Source organism: Phascolarctos cinereus, unplaced genomic scaffold, assembly GCF_003287225.1.
Source record: "Phascolarctos cinereus isolate Bilbo 61053 unplaced genomic scaffold, phaCin_HiC Scaffold_9;HRSCAF=440, whole genome shotgun sequence".
Lineage (NCBI taxonomy): Eukaryota > Metazoa > Chordata > Mammalia > Diprotodontia > Phascolarctidae > Phascolarctos > Phascolarctos cinereus.
In genome coordinates, this window is record NW_027556402.1 from 262,189,318 (window position 1) to 262,202,799 (window position 13,482).

At 51.3% G+C, this 13,482-nt stretch overlaps 1 protein-coding gene across 9 annotated transcripts in view; it reads left to right on the forward strand.

Annotated features, from left to right (window-relative positions):
- The window catches only part of OSBPL5 (oxysterol binding protein like 5), a 153,243-nt gene that overhangs the window by 124,042 nt on the left and 15,719 nt on the right, over positions 1–13,482 (forward strand). For all 9 annotated transcript variants that reach the window (XM_078148186.1, XM_078148188.1, XM_020970782.2 and 6 more), the window contains exons 9-14: positions 162–378; positions 2,143–2,327; positions 7,733–7,814; positions 8,541–8,639; positions 10,064–10,160; positions 13,145–13,243. In XM_078148186.1, coding sequence (XP_078004312.1) covers positions 162–378; positions 2,143–2,327; positions 7,733–7,814; positions 8,541–8,639; positions 10,064–10,160; positions 13,145–13,243 — 779 coding nt within the window. The remainder of the gene's footprint in view (positions 1–161; positions 379–2,142; positions 2,328–7,732; positions 7,815–8,540; positions 8,640–10,063; positions 10,161–13,144; positions 13,244–13,482) is intronic.

The window sequence follows — 13,482 nt, forward strand, 5'->3', positions numbered from 1 at the left end:
CAGAGCGTTGTGCCCCTGGCTCTGCTCTGGGGGTGCAGGTGAGGTCATCCCATCACCCCACTACTGCTGCTGCGCTTTTGTTTGGGGCATCGCCTGGCCCTCAGGCGACGGAAGGAACTGTCCAAGGAGGCCTCTGACCTGGGGCCCCACATATGTTTCAGGCTGAACGAGGCCTCCCTGGAAAACCATCAGCTGGAGAACGACGCTTTCTCAGACAGGTCAGAGAAAGACACCATCGAGGAGTCGGAGAACGACACCCGAGAAAACAGCCGGAAAACCAACGACAGCGAGAGCGACCAGTCGGAAACCCCCGGGGAGCTCGGTCAGGAGAAAAAAGGGACAACGTACATCGAGCAGATCTACGAAGAATTCGGGGAGGTAGGAACCGGGAGACAGCGCTAATTTAGAGTGTGCGTCCCTTCGAGGGAGGTGTCGCGGTGGGGGGGGGGGGCTGTCCCCATTGTGGAGATGAGCAAACCCTGCTCCCACACCCCTGCCAGGACCAGGAAGCTCTGCCCAAGACGTCCTTGCCTCTGACAGGTCCGGCCCTCTGTCCTGTGCATTCCGAGCCCCCAGCCTGCCTTTCCAGCCCTCTTACAACCTAATTCCTCCTCTTTCCCAACTACGCAGTCCGGCCAAACTGGCCTTCCTCCTGCTCTTCCAGCTCCATGCCTGGAATGCCCTCCATCCTCACCTCCCTCCACGGTAATCCCTGGCTTCCTTTAAGACAAGCACTGTCTTCTAGGTGAGATCCTTCCTGACCCCCGCGCAGCGTCCTTGTTTCCATGGTGCGTACTTACAGATGCGCACGGCTGACCCCAAAAGAAGAAGCTCCTGGGGAAAGGGTGGGGGCAGGGACTCTGCTTTTTTTACCTTGCCACAATAGCACAATACATCTTGGTTGGTTGTTTGATTAGTGGCCTCTGATGAAATGAAATCATGAATGTAAAGCATTTCACCAACCTTAAGGCACTACGTAAGTGTTAGCTGGCATTATCATTGTCATCGTCATTATTATTATTCTCATCTCTTAGATTCTGCCCTTCCTTTATGGTCTGATTTGGGGGTGGGCTTTCCCCATGAGCCAATCAGGGAAGGGGCAGTGTTATCCCTCCTTGCCAGAGGAAGGTTACATCCAGGGCCACCAGTAGAGTAGAGTGACAGAGCCAGCCTACAACCCCCATGCTCTAAACATTGCAGCACACTGCCTCCTCTGCCTTCTAAGAGCTTACAGTCTCACTCACTCTGGCCCTCTGGTTTTTATAATGAAATTATTAATTAATTAATTAATTCCTAACCCAGGTCCAAGGCCTACAGATACACACACATGCACACACTCACACACACACACACACACACACGTGTGTGTTCTTATGTATGTGTCTATATATGTTCATGTGTGTGGTGTGATAGAGCTCTTGGAGGGGGAGGGTCTATAGTGTCTGTCTAGACTGGTTCAAGTCAATGCAACAAGCCTACTGAGTGCCTACTATTAAGGTCTTACTATGTGACAGACACTGGGCTTCTCCCTGGACTTTACAATGTCAGCTGCCCTCTTGTTACAGCAAGGGCTTTCTACTCACATTCTCAAACTCTGGAGAGATTAATAGCCCTTTGGTGCAGGCAGTAAGCTTTTGATCCTGCAAGCATATTAGATAAAGTCATCCTGGCCTCTCCCACCTAGCACCAATAATAACAGCTGGTGTCTGTAGAACCCTTGCACGGTTGCAAAGCACTTCACATGTGTTAGCTCCTTTGATCTTCACCACAACCCTGGGAGGTAGGTGCTATTATCATCTACATTTTACAGGTGGGGAAACAGAGGTACACAGAGGTGATGAGACTTGCCCAAGGTCGCACAGCTAGCAGATGTCTGAGGCAGGATACAAACTCAGGTCTTCCTGACCCAAGGTCCAGGCCTTTATGCTCTGCACCAGCCTGCAGCCTCCACCATGGACAGAGACATGGAGTGAAGCTGGGAGCTCATCTCTCCCTAATCACTTGTCCCAGCCCTTCCCTGAGGGCTCACCTGCAAAAATGAGGACGGCATCTCCAGTGCCCTCTTTGGCCAAATCCACCATTAATAGAGCATCGTCTTCCAAGTCCCAGCTCTTTGGCTGAGCTTTTTTCTTGTTTCCTCAGACAGGAGAATCTTCACAGACCGAGACGGTCTCTGATGAAAATAAGAGCCTCATCTGGATCCTGCTGAAACAGCTTCGGCCAGGGATGGACTTGTCCCGAGTGGTGCTTCCCACATTCATCCTGGAGCCACGATCCTTCCTCAACAAACTATCTGACTACTACTACCATGCAGATCTGCTGTCTCAGTAAGTGCCTGAGCGCGTAGTACTGCACAGACATTTATTACACCCCGTCCACGGCCAGATGCCATGCTGGACAACGAGAATGCAGCAACAACATGAAATAGTCCTTGGCCTCAGGCACATGGTATCCACATCCTAAGTGATAGCTGAGCTAAGCTTTGAAGGAAAGGAGGGGTCCCGCTGGCTGAGGCGTGGAGGGAATATGTGCCGGGCAGGTGTAGGGTATGAAGAGCCTTGTGAAGGCACAAAGATAGAAGAAGGCGTGTCGCCTCTGGGCAACCACAAGTAAGCTAGTGTATTGGACAAAGAGCTCAAGAAGGGCATTAATGTTTGTTGGACTGGGCTCAGAGCAATCTAAAACAAGGGGTAAAAGGTAGGTAGGAGCCCAGTTGGCTGGAGAGAAGATCCCAGGGGGAGCCTGTTGGGTTTTATCCCAGAGGCAGCACAGAAGACATGGAAGATTTTTGAGCAGGGGAGGGATATGATCTGTCATCTGTGTTTTGAGACCGAATGGAGCCTAGAAGGGTTCCAGTCCCAGGAGGCTTTGACATCTGTGTGCTTCTGGCCCCAGGCATCCTTGCCTGAGGAAAAGGAAAGCTCCTTTCCAACATGTTTGGAGCTCACACCATCTTCAGAGAGGCTGGAAGCCTTCGGTCCCAAGAAAAAGCCCTAGAATCACAGGAGAACCTAGGTTTAAATCTCAGTTCTGCCATTTACTCTTTGCGACCTTGGGCAAGTGCCTTCCCCAGTCTGGAGAATAATAAAATTAGGGCTAAGTGATCTCTGGGGTCACTCAGAGCTCTAACTCCTGGCAGTCACAAGCTTAGGATGGAATTGTGAAGTGGAGAGGAGTGTTGCCCCCTCTCTCCAGCCTTTTCTTGGCCAAGGGGTCATCTGGTGGGTTTGGTAGTTTGCTGCTCTAGCTTTTCAAGCTCGGAAGCTCTTGCATGTCAGGTTCTAGAGCTCGTAGACTCTGGAGTGTGGCTTTGTGGGGCACACATGCTCTGGAGTGTGGTGTGCTAACCTGCATTGGCGGCTAAGGCTCAGTCTTAAACCAAGAGCTGGAGTAAAATGTACTGTATTGGAGGCATGAAGAAAGGGGATTGTTTTTGGCATCCAACGATCAGAACCTACTGAGGCAGGGTGAAGGCAAACAGGGGAATGGGAAATGGTTCTCATCCAGCCACTGAATAGAGGTCCTGAGGCACCGACGAGGTGAAGAAGCCATTGTATAATGTATCAGACGGGAGTAACATCTGCACGCTACGTGGAGAGAAGGGCAAGAGATGATGTAGGAAGCACAGGCCATGAGGAGGCCACTGCCTGAGGAAGGTTTCCTGGCCAGTCTGTGGGAGGGCTCCTGTTCTCCCTTCTATGGCCTGTTTGAAGGTGTGGCTGCCTCTGGAGCCACCGGGCACTCAGAGCATTGAGATGACCAGACATTCTAGATGGAGTCGGGCTGGTGGTGTTCACGGATCCACAGTTGAGAGCATTAGCGGAATAAAGGATGCGGCCCTGGATGAGCATGCAAACATCCAAGGACAACAAAGATCTCAAGCAGGAGCAATCAGAAAGGGGACATGTAGCCAAGTAAGGGGGCGTGGGAACCTCCCACCACTTTCCACAGCTTTCAAGATGAGGAGAGGTCTGCAGCTAGTCATGGAACGTGCATCCCCTGCTCCAATCCCCTAGTACCTGGCCAGCGCATAGCAAATGTGGGAATAGAAAGTTCTGTTTTTAGTCAGGTCAACAAGCCTTTATGAAGCACCTACTGTATTCTGAGCACTATGCTAAGGGCTGGAGATACCAAGAAAGGCAGAAGACAGCACCTGTCCTCAAGAAGCTCACATTTTAGTGGGGAGGCTGTATGCAAACAAATACTTACAAACACGTGGAAGCAATCCCAGAGGGAGGGCCCCAGCATTAAGAGGATCTGGAAAGGCTTCTCCAAGAAGGCGGGATTTCGGCTGGGACTTGAAGGAAGCCTGGGAAGCCAGGAGGTGGAGATGAGGAGGGAGAAAGCTGCAGGCTTGGGGACCAGCCAGTGAACACTCCCAGAGAAGAGAGATGGAGTGTCACATGGGAAGAGCAGCGCAGAAGACCATGTCACCAGAGTGCAGAGTATGGGCAGGGGATTAAGGTTGAGGTGAGCTTTGAAGGTAGGAAGGGCTTTAAGAGCCAGAGGACTTTATAGCCATAGGAAAAGGTGAGAGAAATTAGCTTTGAAGGTTCATATCAATCTAATTAGTCAACAAACATTTGTTAATCACCTATGGTATGCAGAACCCTGTGGTGGTGGTGGGGATGGTGGGGGTGGTGATAGTGGTGATGGTGTTCTGTCTGACTCTCCATGACCCCATTTGGGGCTTTCTCGGCAAAGATACTGGAGTGGTTTGCCATTTCCTTCTCCAGCTCATCTTACAGATGGGGAAATTGAGGCACATGGGGTGAAGTGACTTGTCCAGGGTCACACAGCTAGGGAGTGTCTGAGGCTGGATTTGAACTCAGGAAGATGAGTCTTCCTGACTCTAGCCCATCAATCTATCCACTGTAGCACCACCTAGCTAGCCTGTGCTTGGTACTAGGGGAGATCAAAGGTCATGGAACTCAGAGTGGAAGGGGAAGATAAGGCACCAGTATAGAGCACCATGACCCAGTATTGCAGGATGCATTCATTAGGAGGGTACAAACAACTGTATGTGCTCTGAGGAGGAAGGTCCTTCCTTGTCTTTAATTATCTGTGTTAGTGTATCTTCCCCATCAGAGTAAATCTTTCTGAGGGTAAGACCCACTCCACTTTGTCCTTGTTCCAGCCTAGTGCCTTGCTTGCTGGAAGGCTCAATGAATATTTGTTGGGTTGGACTGGACAGAACAGACAAGAAGGTGCCATCCTGCTGCAATGGAAATCATGCTAAACTTACAGTCAGGGGCCCTTCCTTCCTGTGCAACCTCAAGCCCGTTCCTTGGCCTCTCTGGGCCTGTTTGCTCACTTGGAAAACAAAAGAGTTAGGCCAGATTACTTCCGAGCTTCCTTCTAGCTCAGCGTCCAAGGTCCTTTCAGTTGAGCAGACCTTAGATTTGAGCTTTAAATGATGATGAGGCATTCAACAGAGAAGGGCAGCCGTGGAGACAGGAGAAGGGGGGGGTGGGAGGAGGAGGGCAGAGAAAGCCATGAACAGCTTGGCTGTCCCGTGTGTGGAGTGGCTGGAGAGGAAGCACAGAATGTGAAGTTAGAAAGGTACAGTGCCAGGTTTCAGAGGCCTTGGGGACTCTGATTTAATGACCTGCCCAAAGCAAAGCCAATGGATTGACTAGGACTTATACCTCTCCTCTTTACTAAGTCCCATGGGGCTTTGAAGAAAGCAGAATCCCAGCAGTGAAAGAACCCTTGGCTGTGCCCTAGCCCATCCACTGGGGCCTAAGCCCTTTCTCTGTAGCAGAGGGACTCTTGGCTCAGGCTGTAGTTGGACTCAGGGAGCTCCCGGGTCTCTTCCAGCTCTGAGATTGTGGGATGTGAGCCCCTGTGGGGCTTTGCTATCCTCCAGCCTCTGCTTGCACACTTCAACAACAAGCAGCTCATTAGCATCCCAAGCCCATTGTTGGACAGTTCTGACAAAGGCTATCCTCACATGGACCCAGAGTCAGCTTTCCAATTGTCCCTGGTTTAAAAGAAAGGAAAAGATGACAGTCTGCAAAATATAGGCTAGAGAGAACTACGTTGATTGCTAACAAAATTACAGAGCGTCCTTAAAGGGGATATCTAGAAAAGTAAATGTTGATCACAAAGAGATGACCATGGCTTCCTCAAAAACAGGGTGTGCCATGGGATTGGATTGGTTGACAGAGTTACTGGGCTGGTAGATCAAGGGAAGAGTGTAGACATGGTTTACCAAGATTTTAGTGAAGGGTTTATTACAGTCTCTCCTGCAGTACTTGTGGGAAAGATGGAGAGATGTGAGCTAAATGAGAGTACAATTAAGTAGATTAGGACCTTGCTTAGTGGCAGCACCCAAGGCCAGGAATTGGCTGTTTGATGTCCTTGTAGAAGGCTGGGTTGTTGTCCTTTATTCTGAAGAGGACAAAAGTGACATCACTATGCTAGAGTCAAGTTACAGTGTGTCCAACTGGGGCTGATCAGACCGATACGAGCTCGGAACGTTCTACCACAGGTCAGGCACATGTAGTCCATGTGTAGGAGGAGGCCTCCAATGGAGGACCCCAGGGATCTGTGCTGGACCATTGACCTTAGAGCTGGAAAGTACCTCAAAGGCTCCTAAACTCAACCTATCTGAACACGAATCCCCTCACCCTCAGCTCTCACTAGTGGCCATCTAGCCATCGAAGGTTTTCAAAGAGGGTGAAGGCAGCCCATTCCACTTGGAAATCGCTCTCCTTGCTTCTTTCTAGAGAGCACACATTTGTCTTTTTGGCAGCTTCCCCTCATTGCTCCGAGCCGGGCAGAAGTAGTCTAATGGCTCTTCCCCAGGAGAGCCCTTCTTATCGCTGAACACCACTCTCGTGTCCCAATCCTGAATTTTCTCTTCTCCAGCTAAATAGCCCCCCTTCCTTCAGTTGACCCATCAATCAACATTCCATGATAGATAGCTCTCATGGTTGGAAACTTCCTCCTGACATCCAGCCTAACTCTTCCTCTCTGACCTTGCCTACTCACTCAATTACTCCTGCTTCTACCCTCTACACCAAGCAGAATGGTCCTTTCAAGGACCAGACCTGGACCAGCCAGCCCTTTGGAAGGATCATAGGAAAATCCATATTGCCACATTAACAGAACAGAGGACCAAAGATTAGGTACCGAAGGGGCCTGAGAGGCCATCATTTCCAATGCCCTCACTTTAGGGGGGAGAAAAGTTGGTGATGAGTTGGTGTGACATGCCCAGGGTCACCCAGCCAGCAAGTATCTGAGGTGGGATTTGAATCCGGGATGTCCTCAATCCAAGTCAAGTATTCTAGCCACGATAGCAAAGGTGTTAGACACACAGTCTGCAGAAATAATCCCTCCACTCTCTGAGTGCTGCTCAAATGAGATTAAAGTGTGATTGGGCAATATTTGACAAAAGAAAGAAAAACCCACAGAGCATAGATAATGCTGACACTATAGATAGTGGTGACATGGGGTTTTCTGAGTCCACCTGCTGGCAAAGGTCCTTCTGTATGGGCCCCCTAACATTCTACTTGAGTTTGCCATCCTTGCCTTAGCCCATCTGCCTGGTGGAGGTCCCCTGCCCCATCTTGAGCAGTGACTGTGCCAATGGATTGTGCGGAGTGGCCACATCCCTCTCCCATGCTCCCACAGTTCCAGCTGCATGAGATGGATGGGAAATGGAACAACACATGGCACCCCTGTAATCTTTAAGTGAATTTCTTCTTTCCTCTGCCTCTTTTACCAGAGCTGTCCTGGAAGAAGATCCCTTAAGTCGTATGAAGCAAGTTGTTAGATGGTATCTCTCTGGCTTCTACAAGAAACCAAAGGTAAGAATAAAGAGCCACAGGACCATTAGAGTCAGTGATCAGGGCAATCTGATTACAACCAAGACCTCGGTACACCTAAAGCCTTGCTCCCCATTACTACAACCCACCCCCACCCCAAAACTAGACCGCTAGTATCCCAAGAGGATCCACCATGGTGGCACCTCCCACGAGCCAGAGTAAAGCTGTCTCCCTTGGAGTGTATCAGGCTGGGAGGTGACTTACACTTTCCTCATTTTCCTGATAAGGTGACCCATTAGTAGAGAGCCTTAAGCCCCTCAGAGGGCCTTGGGGATCAGAGAGGAGAGCATCCTGTACTCTATGGGACCCCACTATGAGACACTCTGAACTGGACCTTGAGGCCTGCCACCCCTTAGCCAGCTGGTGCAAAAATCAGTATGGTGACAACAGTTGACATACTATAGCCCCATATGATGATAAGTCTTGTGGGTCATTTACCTTGTTCCCCTCCAGAGAAGGAAGAAAATTTGAGGGTCACAGCACCAACCCTTCTGGCTTTAAACCCTGTGATCCTAGCTTCCTTTGCCTTCATCCAGAAGAAATGGGTGGATCAATTAGCAGTTAGGAAGGCTTCCCAGCAAATACACGAAGCTGGCAGTGGGCAGCCATCCAAGATGACTCAGAGCACCCTGGGTTCAAGCCTGCTGTGGGGGAGGGCTCTATCTCCAGCTGCAGCCTGGGAAACCAAACTTCCTCTTCCTCTTCCAGGGAATCAAGAAGCCTTACAATCCTATCCTTGGAGAGACCTTCCGCTGCTGCTGGTACCACCCGCACACCAACAGCCATACCTTCTACATTGCTGAACAGGCAAGTCCCTGCCCCACTTTCCCCCCTGAAACCTTGGTTCTTGAAGCGCCTTGACCCGGAAGCAAGCTTCAGGCCTGGCCTGCAAGATACTACCAAAGCCCAGCTAAAGGAAGAGTGGCTTGGAAATAAGAACTTCTTCCCTCCCCACCCTAGCTGTGGACCCCAAGCAGTGCCTTCCCTTCTCCCTTCATGGAGTCTGCCTGGCACAAAACAATCACATCCCTGCCAAATCTCTCTCTAGCTAGCAGAGTGCAGGCCACAAACCGCCTGAAAATGAGATTTATTTTCTGAAGGAGATTGGCCTCTAATTCCATTCCAGCCTGAGACCCTGAATGGGTACCGAGAGCCAGCTCCTCTAACGCTCTCTATTTCTGGATGCTAAGTGGGAGCAGAGAACCTCAGCCTAGGGACAGTGTCCCCCAAGCTCACTGCTCACCAGGCTTGACGTATGGGATATAGCCCTTGGAGTTCTCACTGTTTGTTTTGAAGACAGGACGGATGTCCTTGGCTGTGACCATGTTTTCCTCCCCCTCTCCTCACAACCCCTGCCAGTCTGGCCCTGTGGCCGAGACAACCGTCTAGGGTCAGGCTGAGGGAAAGGCATCCTGAGGTAATGTTATGGGGGCTTGGTAGCTCCCCACTATTGAGGAAGGTGTCAGTAATGGTAGAGGGTCCCCCAGGCCCAGACCACGGCAGGAGGGAGCTGCCTTACTGCCCCCCCCAAGACTGCCCTGGCCCCTCCCATCTGGGAGTAAAAGCTTGTGGGGACACTCAGCCCTTGGGGTGCTTCTGGTAGGTCCTCCCAGGGACATTTATATTTGTAAAAGAAGGCCTGGGGGGCAGCTAGGTGTGGCACAGTGGATAGAGCACCGGCCCTGAAGTCAGGAGGACCTGAGTTCAAATCCAGCCTCAGACCAAACCCTTGACACTTAGCTGTGTGACCCTGGGCAAGTCACTTAACCCCAACTGCCCCCCAAAAAAGAGGAGAGAGAGAGAGAGAGAGAGAGAGAGAGAGAGAGAGAGAGAGAGAGAGAGAGAGAGAGAGAAGGCCTGAAAGGGAGAATAGTTAACCTAAAGGAATTCGAATTTGCTCACATTAATGAAACGCCTACCATGTGGAAGACACTGGGACCAAGGATACAAAGAACAAAAAGAACCCCATCTCTGTCCTTCAGCTTACAGTCTAATGGGGAGGGGTGATGAGGCCTAGGACCTGGGAGGGAGAGAATTTCTTCCCAGCCTCACAGAGGGCAGGCACGGGCAGCAGGAACGGAGGCAGAGACTCGGAGCTTGGCCCTGTCGGGGGAGGACCCTGGAAGGGCAGAGCTCCAGGCAGTCTCGGCCCCTGAGCTCCCAGGAGACAGGAGCGGCCCTGAGCCCAAGACCCAAAGGACTGTCGTCCAAATTGCTGTTCTGCCTTACAGGTCTCCCATCATCCCCCTGTGTCTGCTTTCCATGTAAGCAATAGGAAGGATGGCTTCTGCATCACTGGGAGCGTCCGAGCTAAGTCCAAATTCTATGGTAAGGCCAGGGATGGCGGCGGGGTGGGCAGGGGAGCAAGCTTTACCCGAGCAACTGTCAATCCATCAGTCCACATAGCTCGGGCACCCCTGCTGCCAGGCCTGGGCGAAGTACTGGGAAGACAAAGAGAGGCAGGACAGACCCTGCCCTAAAGGAGCCTGCCGTGTTAGAGAAGTTGCCAGTCTGTGCTGAGGAAGAGCTTCCTTGCTGGAAGTCCCCCGTGCGATTTACACCACGGGGCAGACTTGGATAATAATAGCGGCTTTGCACTCACTTTTCTGTGCGCACGTCAGTTCTCCCCAGCAGCTGCCAGCTCACTGAGGGCAGGGCTTTTCTCTAGTTTTCCTCCGTGTTGTGATTTCAACAGCCGCTAAAGTCTCAGGACCCGATAGAGAAAGGGCAGAGGACTCACTGCCCCAGACATGGGGGCTGTCTGCCACGTACAGTGGCGGGTTCAGTGAACCTGGTGGCAAATTCTCCCTTCTGCCTCTCCCTGTCTCTTCTCTGTATCCCCCCACCCCCATCTCTCACTCTCCACCAGGCTGCCTTCCCCCTCTCCCCACGGAATCCCTCCCTTATAATGAGCACGTATTGTCACTTGAAACAAAGCAAGCTGCGGGCCGCATCTCGGGGTGCAGGTCTGGTCCATCCCCCCTGCCGGCGCAGAGCACAGGCCATTGAATAAATGCCTGTGACTGAACAGGGAGGTGGCTGCTGTCTACTGCTCGGGGCCTGTGGCCCAGTGTGTCAGCGAGGCCCTCCTGAGGCCAGTTCTGGGCTCCCTTCTCTCTACCCTTCCCCCCTAGTCCCCCCTTTCTTTTTGCATTCATTCTTTACAGCTTTGGGTCCTGAGGGGATAGAAAGAGATATGGTGGTCAGCCTAGGCCCAGCCCTCAGGGAGCCCTCAGTGACCATGGTCCGGTCCATGGAATCTCACACAACTCACAGCTGGAAGATCATCTAATCCAATGCCCCCATTGTACAGTGGGAAAGCAGGAGTTCAGATGTGGGAAGGGAATGGCCTGTGACCACCGGGCCAGTGATGGCAGAGCTCAGACCTGAGCCCAAGTCGTCCTCCAGCCCTAACCACCATGTGGAGGGAACGGGACAAAAAAGGATTCAAAATTAAATAACATGGCAAGTTAAATAACATTAAACAGCAAATTAACTTGTATTTGTAAAACATCTTGAGGGTTACTGGTATTTTCTTCCCTCCCCTCCGTGGGGAGCTGGCCGTGGTATCCTCTGGCCAGCACTCAGGGGGCAAGGATCTGAGCCCCAGGTCCCAAGACGTACTGGTTGTGGGTACTCTTCCTCCCCTTTCCTATTTTCTTTAAGATACTTTCTATTACACTTGCCAAAAAAAAAAAAGGAGACAAAATGGTCCATATTTGCTGATGACAGTTTATTTTGAAAACCCTTTGAGAATCAGCAAGGACACTTTCCATTACTTCTGCTGACTTTCACCTGAAGCAATAAAATAAGACCAGATCCATAGACAGAAAGGAATTTAAGCCATCATCTCACCCAGCCCCCTCATGCCACAGAACCAAGGCGTAGAGAGGGAAAGGGACTTTTCTGTGGACAAACACAGAGCAGCTTCGGAGGCAGCGATGGCCAGGGACACCTCAGAGGCCATGGCGTCCAATCCCTACCTGAACTAGGATTCCCTCTACCCTACATCTGAGTGCAGCTCTATCACCTGCTCTAAGACCCCGGGGCAGGGAGATTTCTGCCCCCTGAGAGACCCACCACCCTCGTTCCACTTTGGAATAGTACATCAGACCTAAATGTGCCTCCTCAATCGACCTCCACCTGTAGTGCCTGGCTCCGTCCTCCAGGGCCAAGCAGAAGAAAGCTCATCCCTCTCCCACAAATATCTGAGACTGTCTCCCACATCTCTGCCAGGTTGCTCATCCCCAGTTCCTTCAGCTGATTCTGGTAACAGCTCATGACTCACTGCTGGGGCTGCTCCCCCACGGCCATGTCCCCAGCCTCTGAGCCACAGGCTCCCCATTCACCTGGCTTGTGGCCAGCCTTTGGCTGCCTTTGGTGGAGCCATCTGAACCTGAGGGTCTTGTTAGCAGCTTCTTCCTTGGATCGTGGTTGCCTGTGAAGTTCTGGCACATGCACAGTACTGTTTCTTCTCCTGCTGGTAGCTTCTCTTAATGCTATCGAGTTCCGTGGGTCTTTACTGGCAGTTTGTGTCACCTGCTTCCCTTTCCACTTAAAACCCTTGTGACTGCAAGAAAATCAGTGTGGGGTGAATCCCGCAGACCCTGAGAAGGGAAGGTTCACTGGGGCCTAGCGTGATCAGGGAAGGCTCCTCCACGCCCCAGGACACTTACATACACACACGCATGCATACCTACGTATACTTGCTTACATGCAAAGAGCCAGGAACCCAGATCCATAAATATAAGGAACCTCCTGGCTGGAAGAGACCTGAACAGCCCTCTCATCCCACCCGCGGCTGAGTAGCATCCCACATGGACATTTGTGTTCTTGACAGGCCAGTGAGTGCAGTGGCCTGTGAAACAGATAGCTTTGAAAGCTGAATGGAGTCTAGTGGGGCTTTTGCAGCCTGTGTAGACAGACAGACTTAACCAGATCCCCTCCCAGGGGATAAGGGAGGGTAAGGAGGGTTTGCAGAGGACTCAGAAATGGGGACATTATTTTGTGCCTTGGGCAGGGATGGGGTGAGAGGAGGGAAGATTAAAGATTTCTTCTCCTGTGTTATGTTCTCACAGCCCAGCCATCCAGTCTTCATACTGAAAATAAGCCAGGAGCCAACATGTCCCACTATTATGTGCACCTGTCACACCTCACTTGTGTCTTTAGAAAAAGAGCTGATTTAGAGCCATTCTGGAAGGCGTGGGAGGAGGCCGACCCTGGAAGGGGTCTGTCCGCCAGTCTGGTGGCCGGCTGTCTTGCCAGCTGCCTCTTTCTGTCTCATTGACTGTCATCTTTCTTTGTGGCTACAGGAAATTCCCTCTCAGCCTTACTTGATGGCAAAGCCACCCTGACATTTCTAAGTAGAGGGGAAGATTACATCATTACAATGCCCTATGCACATTGCAAAGGTAAGCGAGTTCACCCCTTTCCAGAATGCATCCCAGGGGAAGCCTCCATCCAGTGCCCAGAGTTGGGAGGAGGGCATTCTGAATACATGGCCAACAAGTGTTCACTGAGCAAACCACGTGCTCATCCCTGTGAATCAAATAACTTCTGAGATCCCTTCTGACCCCAAGAATCCGTCATCCTGACCCTGTGCTCGAAGAAAAGAAAGATTTGCCTTATCTGGATTGCTCAGAATCTTCCA